Source organism: Gymnoscopelus braueri (genome assembly GCF_963280865.1).
Source record: "Gymnoscopelus braueri genome assembly, chromosome: 11".
In the NCBI taxonomy this organism is placed as follows: domain Eukaryota; kingdom Metazoa; phylum Chordata; class Actinopteri; order Myctophiformes; family Myctophidae; genus Gymnoscopelus; species Gymnoscopelus braueri.
Window position 1 is genome coordinate 36,142,122 of NC_137613.1, and position 12,081 is coordinate 36,154,202.

The 12,081-nt window shown below is 43.7% G+C and overlaps 1 protein-coding gene across 2 annotated transcripts; it reads right to left on the reverse strand.

Annotated features, from left to right (window-relative positions):
- Nucleotides 1-542: 542 nt before the first annotated feature.
- Nucleotides 543-8,857, reverse strand: nfe2l3 (nfe2 like bZIP transcription factor 3). Of its 2 annotated transcripts, none has more exons than XM_080441443.1 (5): nt 8,185-8,857; nt 5,982-6,053; nt 4,253-4,360; nt 2,303-2,765; nt 543-1,966 (listed from the first exon to the last, which is right to left on the reverse strand). In XM_080441443.1, the coding sequence occupies exons 1-5, from the start codon at nt 8,707-8,709 to the stop codon at nt 1,194-1,196; spliced, it is 1,941 nt and encodes a 646-aa protein (XP_080297569.1). In that variant the 5' UTR covers nt 8,710-8,857; the 3' UTR covers nt 543-1,193. The 2 variants fall into 2 exon arrangements, with proteins under 2 accessions (XP_080297569.1, XP_080297570.1); XM_080441444.1 differs by having other exon boundaries at nt 5,982-6,049; nt 8,181-8,857.
- Between the last annotated feature and the right edge of the window lie 3,224 nt (nt 8,858-12,081).

Consider the following 12,081-nt stretch of genomic DNA (forward strand, 5'->3'; position numbering starts at 1 on the left):
TCTGTAAACTCTGTCCAAATCATACCATGAAATAAATTGTGGGTGAGGTAAAGGGAGTAAATTTTGACCCCAAAACGCAAACTAAAGTACTTCAAATGAGGGGCGTAAGCAAAATTCACTGTGCTTTAAATTTAAATAACACAAAAAGGTAGCCACTTAAAAATAAGACATCATAACAAATGCACAACTGTGTATCTCTGATACACACAATAATCAAAATACTCATACAAATTTAACTTAAGGCCTTTGAGATTTGTCATTGGTATTTTGTTGTAAGTTACCTTTGACAAGAAATAGGGGCATACTTTTAACTGTCTACTACTTTTGATCTCTAAATTCCTCACAAATGTGAAATGATTATCTAAATTTCCTGTCACATACATTACAAGTTACATTTGCTCTTATAAGCAAAATGTATTGATGCTGCCTTTTGACGATCTAAGAATGAAAGATTACCTTTTCAGACTTCCAAATAGTTACTCTGCATCTCATGGAGAGAGACAGGACTGTGCCAACTGATTACAGACATTAGGTTGTTTCCACAAAAACATATTGTATTCAAGAGTGAACCAAATCTGAACCTCCATTTTGTTTTGTTAATTCAACCCTATATACGGTACATTATTGGCTGGGGTCCCCCAGGGCTCTATACTTGATAGCCTCCCTTTTCTCCCCACCACAACGAATCTCTTCGCAGAAAATAGCTGATCTACAAGCTCACAGCAGGTCACGTTGTGAACAAATACAGGTATATCTGCTATTTTTGCAGAAAGTTTGCCCAATAATAGGGACGCTAGGGCTCATGTGGTTTACCAGTTAGCTATGGTGACCTTCATACAATGTGGCTGTCTTCTCGGTCAACAGTGTAACATTTGTGGGAGATGACGAAGACACTGGTATATCATCACTTGTGTATCACCCATACCCCCACACAAGTAACCAAATAGCCCATGTACAACCATACGCAAAATATAACTGTCCAGTGTGTAAGCTACGTTTTTCCCAACCAAGGAGTTGTATTTACAGATGCGTTGAGTTTATATATCTTTTCAGTTATTGCCCCTTTTGGGCTCCCAACAGAGTTGAATCCCAAAACTTTCAAAGAAGGAAATCCCCAAACCAGAGCCAGGCAAGTGATTTCACAAATATGCAAAAACCTACAAAACACCCATGTCCCAGCAGGCCACGCTGCTTCACTTTTTGTCCTTCTTCCTCTTGTCCGTTTTACTTCCTACTGTTGAGGAGACAGTAGGTTTTCTTATGGGCTGAACTACAACCCTTCCATTAGCCCCGCACTGCAGGGTGTATCTCTCTGAGCTCAGGGCCTGTCCCGATTCATCCCTGAGCCTGGACAGCACGTCCCTGGTGAGCTGCTGTATCTGCTGACCCACGGCGCCCATCGTCTTGGTGGTGAGCTGTTTTTCCCTGAGCAGCCTGTCTCTCTGGGCGTGGAGCCTCGCCACCTCCTCCTGGAGCCCCGAGATCGCGTCGAGTTTGCGTTTGCGGCAGTTCTGCGCCGCCAGCTTGTTCTTTCCGCGCCGTCGAATGTCTCTCAAGAGGGTCACCTGGTCGGACGAGAAGCCATGGCCCTCCAGGACCTCCAGGAACTCCTCCACGGGCATGTTGACGATCTGCAGGGCTGAGAACGGGATGCACATGGATCGGGCACGCATCTCGTCGCGACTCATCTCCCCGTCCATCGACTGGTCCTCGTCATCACTCAGAGGCTCCTCCTTGATGCCTTTGTGGGGGAACATTGCTGCGGAAGGCTGGTGGAGGAAAGCAGGGGAGGAGTAGCTGTGGTCGTGCCACACACTCTCGCTCAGATCCACAGGCGACCACACTGTGGTGTACTCAGCAACACCTTTGGTGGGGATGGAGTCCACCTCACTGCTGTAGCCCGTCGCCCCGCCCTCATCCCCACAATATGAACTGGACGACGACGACGAGGACACCTCCAATGTACCTGGGCGAGTGAAGAGTTCAATATGAGACGTCAAATGTAAGTACTATAACACTTTTGACTCCAGACTAGGGTTGGGCAATTAACCGAAAATATATCGAAACCAATATCTAACAAATAACAGACTTAAAACCAAATAATCAAAAAGAAAGGTTTATTTAATTTTATACTATTTTCACTATATACTGTACATAAAAAGTTCATTAATTATAATCGAGACAAAAGTTTGAAATAATCGTGATAACGATTTGAAGTCATATCGCCCAGCCCTACTCCAGACTACATGGAAGCACATTGAGGACTTTCATCAAGGGAATAACCACAGAATATTCAACTGACCTGGCGAGGTCGGACCTTGAGAGCTGCTCTCCAGCGAAAGACCGGAATCAGAGTCCAGGTCCTCTAGGACTCGGGGGTCAATGCTCGCCAGACTCTCCATAATCTGGCTGTCCATGGTATCCAGGCCCTCCAGACCGAGCAGGTTGATCTGCTCGAACACCGCCTCGTCCAGACAACCATCCAGAGTGCCATGGGACGATGACACATTCCTTGTCGCGTTACATACTGAGGCAAAGGGGAGCACCCCACTGCCCAGGCTCAACCCTGACGGCGAGTGAGAGGCATTTGCAGATTCCAGTCTAAAGAATGACGGCGGGCGCTGGGCTGCCAGCCTGCCTTCAGGCCTCTCCGACATCACTCCATAGAGTCCGGCTCTGGTTACCATGGCATCACGCAGACTGACGTCCTGGCTGATGGCACCGCCGAGATCAGAAAGTCGTTCCATAACCAATGGGTCCAAGTCCTAAAAAGGATAAACAGAATCAATTTTACTGGCCAAGCACTACAGAAAAATAGAAATAAACGTGGTTACCTGCTCTCTACAAATAGAATTTCTCTCTATATATATATGTCACAGTACGTTTGGAGAACCAGTACGATTGAAGACAGAGCGCTCGTTTTTAGGCACGGGGCTCCTTCGGGGCGAGGCGGGGCTTTTCGAGACAGGGTTTATTAGCGAGGCTCGCGAGGAGGAGGAGGAGGACGGCGCTGCGAGGCGGGGGGTTATTACGCGAGGCTCGCGAGGAAGAGGAGCCTCCTCCTCCTCCTCCTCCTCGCGTTTTAAACCGTCCCGTCCTCTCCTTCTCTCCTTCTCCTCCTCCGAGGAGGAGGAGAAGGAGAGCGCGGAGAGGCGGGGCTTTGATGCGCCGACGGAGACCTGTCTTTTGTTGTTCCCCCCCACATAGCAACCAGGAAGCTACGCTAGGGGAACCATAATATCTATGAGGGGAACGCTGAACACGCGTTCACACGCACGGCGCGCCGACTTAGTGGAGCTTGAGGCCGAGGAAGCGCGCCCTCGCGCCTCCAGGCGCGAGTGCCCGCGGTGACCGGCCGACGCTCCACTAGTCGACTCAGCGCCGTTTGATTTGTAAACCGATAGGGACAGAATAGTTCTTTTCATGGATCACTGTGTGTGTGTGTGTGTGTGTGTGTGTGTGTGTGTGTGTGTGTGTGTGTGTGTGTGTGTGTGTGTGTGTGTGTGTGTGTGTGTGTGTGTGTCAGGGAGAAAGTAAAACAAAAGCCAGAACACAATAAAAGTATCTAAACAGTCCTGCTTTCAATAAACCAAAAAAAGCATGAGCGCGTGCGCGTGTGTGTGCGCGTGTGTGTGACTGTGTGTGTGTGTGTGTGTGTGGCCATATATGTTTGTGCACAAGCCTGGCTTGTGGCTCCCTCTAGTGCTGGGTGGGTGGTAAAAACGAGCGCGCATTCTTCAATCGTACTGGTTCTCCAATCATACTGTAACATATATACTACCGAAATACAATTGATCTAAAACAGAATCTAAACTAGAAAGTGCCTTAAAGAAACTGGGACATCAGGTAAACAATGGTAGACAGGTGGCAACTGTAATAGTAACAGTAAACAGGTAGCATCTGTTTAGACCACATGCATCTAAATAACATTCTGTACATTTGAAACTAGGTCAACAAAGCATCACGCTATCGAAATCACATTATTTTTGTGGTAGAGAAAAGAAAAGCTAAATAACAAAAACGTTGTGACCAAAATATGTCTGCAATGTAGCCATACTAGCCTTTCCACTCCGGCAACAGGCAAGGATCATTGAAATACATGGGAAAATATTGTTTACAAGAATACAGAATAGCAAATCTCAGCGTGAACACCTCCTAACGCCACAGCCACCGAGACATTGGCAGACTGTGTGTCTGCATTGGTGTGCAGCCACCTTTAGACATCTGACATTATCAAATGGAGATAACTTACATCTAGGTCCGCGAGAGGCAGTGAGAGGAAATTGCTCCATTGCTGGTCAATGTCAATGGGATGAGGATGCACCAGGTCAGACAGGGTAGCAGGGCTATCCAGCAGGCTCTGAAAAAGGCAAAACATGACATTGTCAACATTGTCAAAACAAGTCAAGTGCCGTTTGTTTTTGATTGATTGAATAATGTATTAGTCAGAAATGTAAACAGCACTAGGTACAGTCAGACATTAAGGCTAAAAGAATAACACAAAAAAGTCGTGGGGACTTGTTTCCATTGTGGTCCTATGTATTCAGTTCATCAACATAGCATAAAAAATAACAATAATACATATGTCATCAACAAATGCAAAACACTGTACAAAGGAGAAAGGGGAAAAACGTCAGCAGGGAATGACACCGCCTTTCTATGGGAAATTGCATTTACCTCCCCTTGTGGTCTCCTGATAGATAGTTTTTCAGGCTAGTTTTGAAAGTAACCAGTGATTCACATTTTTAATGGATGGTGTCAGGGCATTCCACATTTTGGTGGCAGTCAGACTAGTAGAATGAGAGTGCTCCCATGTTTGTTCTATATTTGGGTGCTACCAGATTGTTGTCGCTCCCTCTAGTATTGTGGCTGTGGGTGTCACTCGCTTTGGAGAAGTAGTTAGTCAGGTATGAAGGTATTGAGGGCACGAGTTTGTTTTGGGAGGTCTGAACTCTGAAGCTTTGTTTTTAGTGACATTGAGATGTTGGAGAACCAAGAGGTATGCAAGCATAGTCAAAGTGGCATTGAATGAGGGCTCCAGCAAGAGTCCTGAGAGCACTTTAGTTGACAAAGGAGGAGACTCTGCCCAAAAACCTTGTTCTTTGATATACTTTCTTGATAACTTTTGATGCCATTTTTTCACCTGTCAGTTTGTTGTCAAGAATACAGCCCAAATAGCTAACCTCTTCTTTGCTTGGGATTACTATATCTTCAACACTGACCTTGAAATCATTTGCATTACAATGGGAATGTTTGGAGCCAAAAAGAATGGATTCTGTTCTACCAAGGTGTAATAAGCAAATATAGTTTGTTTAAACATCATGTACTGCATCTGTTGTCTATGTTAGTCCTTCTAGTATTAAGAGCTGAGTAAAATGTCTCCACTGCCATTTACATTTTTGGTAGAGGCACTAACCATTTGCTTATGTTTGTATCACCGATTGGGCCTGTAATGTAATTTGAAAGCATAATTTTCACGTAAAATGTATGATAAACCTAATCTCTCTGTCAATGACATTTGTAAATCTGATGGGAAATACTACTTTATGATACAAGTTTGATAACACTTCTCAAATCAGACATTAAAGTACTTCGATTGATCAGCACATGTGACAATATTTATACTAGAGCCAGACTGATATATCGGGTTGGCCAGTATAATATATCGGCTATTATTCGATTATTTTTACGTCATCTGTATCTGCAATTATGCAGCCGAGATTTTTAGCGTATGGCATTAAAAGCAAAAACTTTCAAACGATTAGCCGATCTACAAGCTTGCAATGCTTCGCAACAGGTTGTGAGGTAGTAGATCTGCAATTTGTTTTTTCTATTTTTGAAGAAATGTAATCTGTGTTTTTCAAATTGATTAGAACTGATTTTGTAATTTTTGACAGAATATCGGTCAAAACATTGGTAATCGATGGGTGTCGGGATCGGCCCCAATTGATAAAGCAAGGAAGTGCACACTGGATGCTCACCTCTTGTTCCAGTGTAGAACTCTGCGTCAGCTGACTGAGTAAAATGGCCTCCTCCTCTTTGGTGTCATCTTCCTAGTGGGGCAAAGAAATGCAGATAGAGAGAAAAACTTAAGACAGTTGACAGGATCACAAAGAAAAGAGAAAAATAAAGAAAAACAGAAACAGTCTATTGGTTTGTTTGCGAGCAATTTAATGCAGATCATTGTATTTCTGGCTCAGTGAGCCCAATCCAAAAATTGTTTTAATTGGATGTCTGAGACAACAATCCATAGTCTGTTCTGGCGCAGAGAGTTTGTTGTAATGAGCAGTGGTTGTAACTGCTCAAGGAGCTGAGCCCAGCTTAACTCACTGTCAGACACAACTGTTATTATCTGCCGGTCAACTGTGGTCATGGGCTCCTGATACATGAACTCAAGGACTTTGTATGTGTGTGTGCCAGGACACTTTGCATTAGGAATGTGTGAATGGGGAATGTGAGAACAGACATATATAAAACTAGGCCTTTGGTCCTCTTTAAGTCTCAACAGTGTTATAAGTCATATAGGAAGAGCTTACCTCCTCCTAATAGCCACAAGACCCTAGTCACCCTACTGCAGCATTAAATGTAGGTTACAACCTATCTGCAAGGACATAATGTTCTTCACATTCATAAATTCATTGCCCCAATTACATTACAGCGCTATGAGAGGAGTCAAGGGGAGCACCTGCCGTGTTGACATGTATGTTAATGCTAGGGAGAGTTCTAAGCAGGCTCTCTGTTTGGACTTGTAGACTTCTGATGAAGATGCTCGTCCAGCCCAAAATGGCTCCGATAATTTGCAGACAGTGCAACTGTAGTCCTTTGCTCACTTAAAAACATTACACAAAATGTGGGCTCTTATACAAAAATATTGTGCAGGAAAAAGTAGGTGAAGAATCAAAGACACTGTATGTCAACATGATCTCTGTCACCAGGACTTTCCTTGGGGGGGCTGTGCGAGTGTGGTCCACTGCTTTTGTGTAAGCAAACAGGGCGTGTGACTAAGCCTCACTTCTCCACCTCTCTACAGCCCTGCAGCTGGTGGTGCAGCCAGACAAGAGGGATACAGTTACAGAGTCAGGACAGGCCTCTGGGATCACATAGAGCCTATATGTAGCAGCTGTCTCTCCCCAGAACCAGAAAAACTGGCTCGCTATGGGGAACCAGAAGTGGGCTTTATGAACGATTGCATGAAGATAGACATTGTACGAGTATGACAATCAATCAGTGGTACAACTTCAGTCATAAAAATGCAATCTAGGCCTTTGCAGCGAATAAGGAACTCCAATCTGAATCACTGACAGGTTGATGTGAACAGTAACAATGTAGGCACCACGCGTATATAGCGTTGACTCACAGCGAATATAGTTGACTTGATGAGGAAGTAGCTTAAAATGACACTTATCTGGGAGAAAAGTCACAATTCCAAATGTTCTGTCTTGTGGGGAAGGTAGCCCATTACAATGGCTTGTTAAACAATGGAGGTTAACAGGTGCACTGGACATTCAGTTGGGAGACTTGCGAAGATGTGCATTGAACCAATTCAGACTGAGAGTTGCTGTTTCCACTAGGCAATGTGTCTATATGTTGTCCTGTTATTGTCTATTGTTCTTTCTCTTGGTATTTTAGTATTTCTATTTTACTGAGTGCACAGCACTTTGGTTCAACACTGTTGTTTTAAATGTGCTCTATAAATAAAGTGGATTGGATTGGTTTGGATTAAGCTAAATACTGTAATTGTAAACACAACACGACCAGTACTGGATGCAATTTAAAGTCTTAACAGATACACACGTTGCAAATTAGTCACACTATCACCACTTGGTTTAAATGACCCAAAGTGACGGTAGACTGAGCCCTTGAGAAGTTAAAATGTGAATGCACATCCGAAGTTTAGCACGAAATTGTGCTTCCTTGTGACATGGATCATTAGTGACCTGTGGAATGATGGCCAATCATTGCATAACTTCATAGATTGGCGTTAGCTAGCTAACAACACATAGCTAACCACCACAGCTCTGGCTTCTCCATCATTGTAAAAAAGAAAAAAAAAGCCCTATGTGAAAACTTTTAGTTAATGCATCTATCTCCAGTTGGCCTGTGGTTGTTGAACATTAGTAAATGAACTTTCTTGTGATCCAACTGTACATTAGATCACTTAGATCACTGCAAACAAACACTTGCCTCTTGCAGATCCTCCTCACAGGCTCCGGTGGAGCAAGGCCTTGTTGTTTGGCACTCCTCTCGTCCGCTGTCAGGCAGGTGCTGACCGTCATCAGTGGCATGGTGTTCCCCGGCGGTGCTGTCCAACCCGGGGACGGCGGTGTCAATGCCGCTACTGTCGTCCGAGGGCTCATCGGTCCCGGTCCTGTCAATGTCAGGCACCTGGTGGACCAGCCACGCGTTTAGCTGCGTGGGGAACCGCGGGGTCGACCCGAGTGTCCGAACCTCGTCCAGTAGCCGGCGACTGGCGAAGAAATAGTCCAGTTCGTTCGGACACTTGGGGTGGACGCTGTAGCCATCTAGGTTGTCTCTCAGGCTGTGGTAGGGGGTCTGGACGTAGGCTGAGCTGGGACCCAAGTCGATCTCGTGAGGCGGTTGGAAGTAGCCGTTCAAGTAGCTGTCGACATCCACCCGAACTCCTATCAAACTGAGTAAGATCGTGAACTGGATCAGACCTTCTGTGAGATATTTTTTCGCGATTTGCATTTTCCTATATGCTCTTGAGGATTACGACGGGTGAGAAATTGTGGATCCCTCAACCACCGATCCCTATTTTTCCCCGTCTGAACAAAGAAAAAAGACTAACAAAAGAGCATGCGTTCCCCTGTCAGACAAAGAGGTCCGCCCGAGCCGGCAAAACTGTTGGGCTATAGTAACGATCCCATGGCCCGGAGGGACGGACAAGGCGCTGTGATTGACAGATTGGTTGTCGGGCAGCAACCATTGGCACAAACTAGACAGGCAGCAACTGACTGACTTTATAACGACGTTATTCATACATCTTTACTGGAACTCTCGTTTTAGACACATCTTATAACCAGTTGTTCAAATCATGTATAATTGTGTTAAAATCATCCCTTGTTGTAATGTTGACCGATTGTTGTGGTTTTGGGTGGCGGTGGCGGAATTGTGGCAGGGGTTAAATGCCGGTGGTTTCCATTAAAAACAACTGGCTGGCTGCTTTCTCATCCAATCAAACTCTGTTGCCGTGGAAGATTTGGGGTCTACTGATTGTAACGACTTAACTATACACTGATATTCTATCACCATCACCTGGTTAAAGTAACTACGCTTTCATCAGTTTCATATGGAACCCCTGGAACAGTGAAGTACGACTGTACTTCTTTATGTATTTGCCAGGAGGAAGTTGGATGTTGTTGGTAGCTGTTGTTGTCTATGGTTGTTGTGAGATGACTATTGGTGGAGCTTAGATCCCATAGGATGGAAGGCCGCGCTGGTGCTGTGATTGGCTGACGACCCGGAACGACTGTTATAGCATATTCTCCGTCGTACGTTCGTGTCGCGCGGTAAAAATAGCAGATCTACAAGCTCACAAGGCGTCGCGTTACGACGCGTTGTGAGCTTGTAGATCAGCTATTTTTGTCTTTTCGCGCGACACAACCGTACGACGAAGCATGGCTTTACCCTGTGATTGGTTCATTGTTTTTATAAACATGCGCTGAGGATGTCGCCACTGTAAACGTCACCATGGGGATGGAATAGGCCTGTACATTGTTTCATGAAACAAACAAACAAGCAAATACATGTACATAAATGGAGCAATAATTCTGCACTTTCAACCAAAGAAGCACATCAAAATGTTTTGACAAAGCATGACCATTGGTCCATTTGGACCCACATGAAAAGTACCATTAGGTATGAGTTCATTTGATCTGTTAGTATCGTATCGGACACAACATTTGACACCATATTAAACAGATATTTGTTTTGAAATACTCACTCAACTCATTAAGCAGGTTTTACACATTATTCATTCAAAGGCTTTGTTATGGAACTGCTGCGGTTCTGGGACAGTCGTGACTCATGCCCCACTAACCTGCATGTAGTACAGTGCATGGTGCAAGGGCTCCCCAGATGACAGTGATGTGACAATTTACGTAACCCTTTTCATACCAAAAAAAGAAAAAGAACATTACTGAATCAAAAGTAATCAACAAACTATACAAAAAAAAAGGTCAAACATTGGCCAAATTGTCAAAAAAGAAAAAGGCAATCATTTTGAATTCGATTTACAAGCTCACTTATCTGTGGAATCGTATCAAACAAAAAATGTAATCCTACATTCCAAGTGCTTGTCAGGGTGGTTCAAATATGATTATTTTGAGGGGTCATGGCCTGAAAGGGTTGAGAACATAGACTGTATAAAAGAGAGGTTGAGAACCACTGATGTAGTAGGCTGATATCCTACTGGTGAGTGGGTGAATTACACCTTGAACTTCAACTCAGTAGACCTTATGCAACAGCTGTGTTCTTGTTCTGCCAGTTCTTATCTGACTGAAACTGGAGTAACAAAGGCTTATATAGCCTTTAATTTTAATCTATCTAATTTGATTAACTGGCAACAGAGTCATATAAGGACTGAGTGATTTCTGAGAGTTCTACACCTATACAGACAGAAACTGCACTGATGGGAGGTTCCGAGAACAACACATAGGCCTAATATCGAGACACATACCCACTTGTATACATTATGTTCAGCAACCTACTTACAGGGTGATCATCAAGAGAAAGACAATTATAACATATTTCAAATTCATGGGTGTGTGAACTAGTAATAGCTATATAGTATAGCCTAGTAACGAGTGTACACACACACACACACACACACACACACACACACACACACACACACACACACACACACACACACACACACACACACACACACACTTCATTGATGAGGTTCCACGCTGAAGCCTCTCGACGCAGTCTACCACAATGCTTTGCGATTCATCACTGGCGATGGTTTTCACACCCATCATTGTGTTTTATATGATAAAGTGGGTTGGCCATCTCTCGCAGTTCGTAGAGAACAACATTGTATTTTAAGGCCTTGTGTGGTAAGCTTCCTTTGTATCTGTCCTCACTTTTAGAACCAAGGTTACTTGACATGCAACACGTTCAGAGACACACATGAGATATATCAGTTCACATGTGAACAGTGAACAAGGAAAGACTGCTTTCATTTATTATGCTCCACACAAATGTAACAAACATCAGGACTCCCTGAAACTGGTTTGATTGGTCTCCATAGAGACATAGGACACATTACATTAGTGACTGCACCTGTTTCATGTAACCCTATATTTATTTGCATCTGTGATTTGTTTTAATGTAGTTCAAATATTTGTTATTCATTATGTATTGTATTGTATTGTATTGTATAACTGTACTTGTTTTCATGCTGTAATCAGGGCGTCCTTGAAAAAGAGAGCTTGCTCTCAATGGGCTTCCCTGAATAAATGAAGGAAAAAGAAAGGTCTATTATGATACATGGTGCAGACAATCAAACAAAAACAACATGTCTCAAAATACAGTATAGTGCATTAAGAAACTTGAGATGAAGGACTAAAAAACGAACAAGTGCTCAAGTACTGGGGATGTACGAGGATAGTCCTTTGGCTGTGGTCCTCAAACATTTTCCTGTCATGGACCCCCAAATTGATATATATTTAGCCACAGACACCCATTTGAAAAGACTTAGTGGCAGCGATTATTCAAAAATGTAGATTTCTGAAGTGAACAGTAAATGAGCTGGAGTAACTTCGTACTGCATGGTTATGCAACCGATAACTTGGGCTGGGAGTGCAAAAGGTGAGAGACATCTCAGGCCAAACGATGACATAAGCACATAAATATGACACAGAGCAAATAAGAGAACATGGTGTACGGTTATTTACCGCTCCTTGAATGAAAGTTATCTCTCACCCAGTGCTCAAACGTCTAGCATCAAAGGGTTGAACAGGATACATAAAACATCAATTGAGCCACTATCTTGTTTTTTTTAAACATGTTTTCCCTCATTAAAGAGTTTGGAATTCCTCTGTGACAACAAAC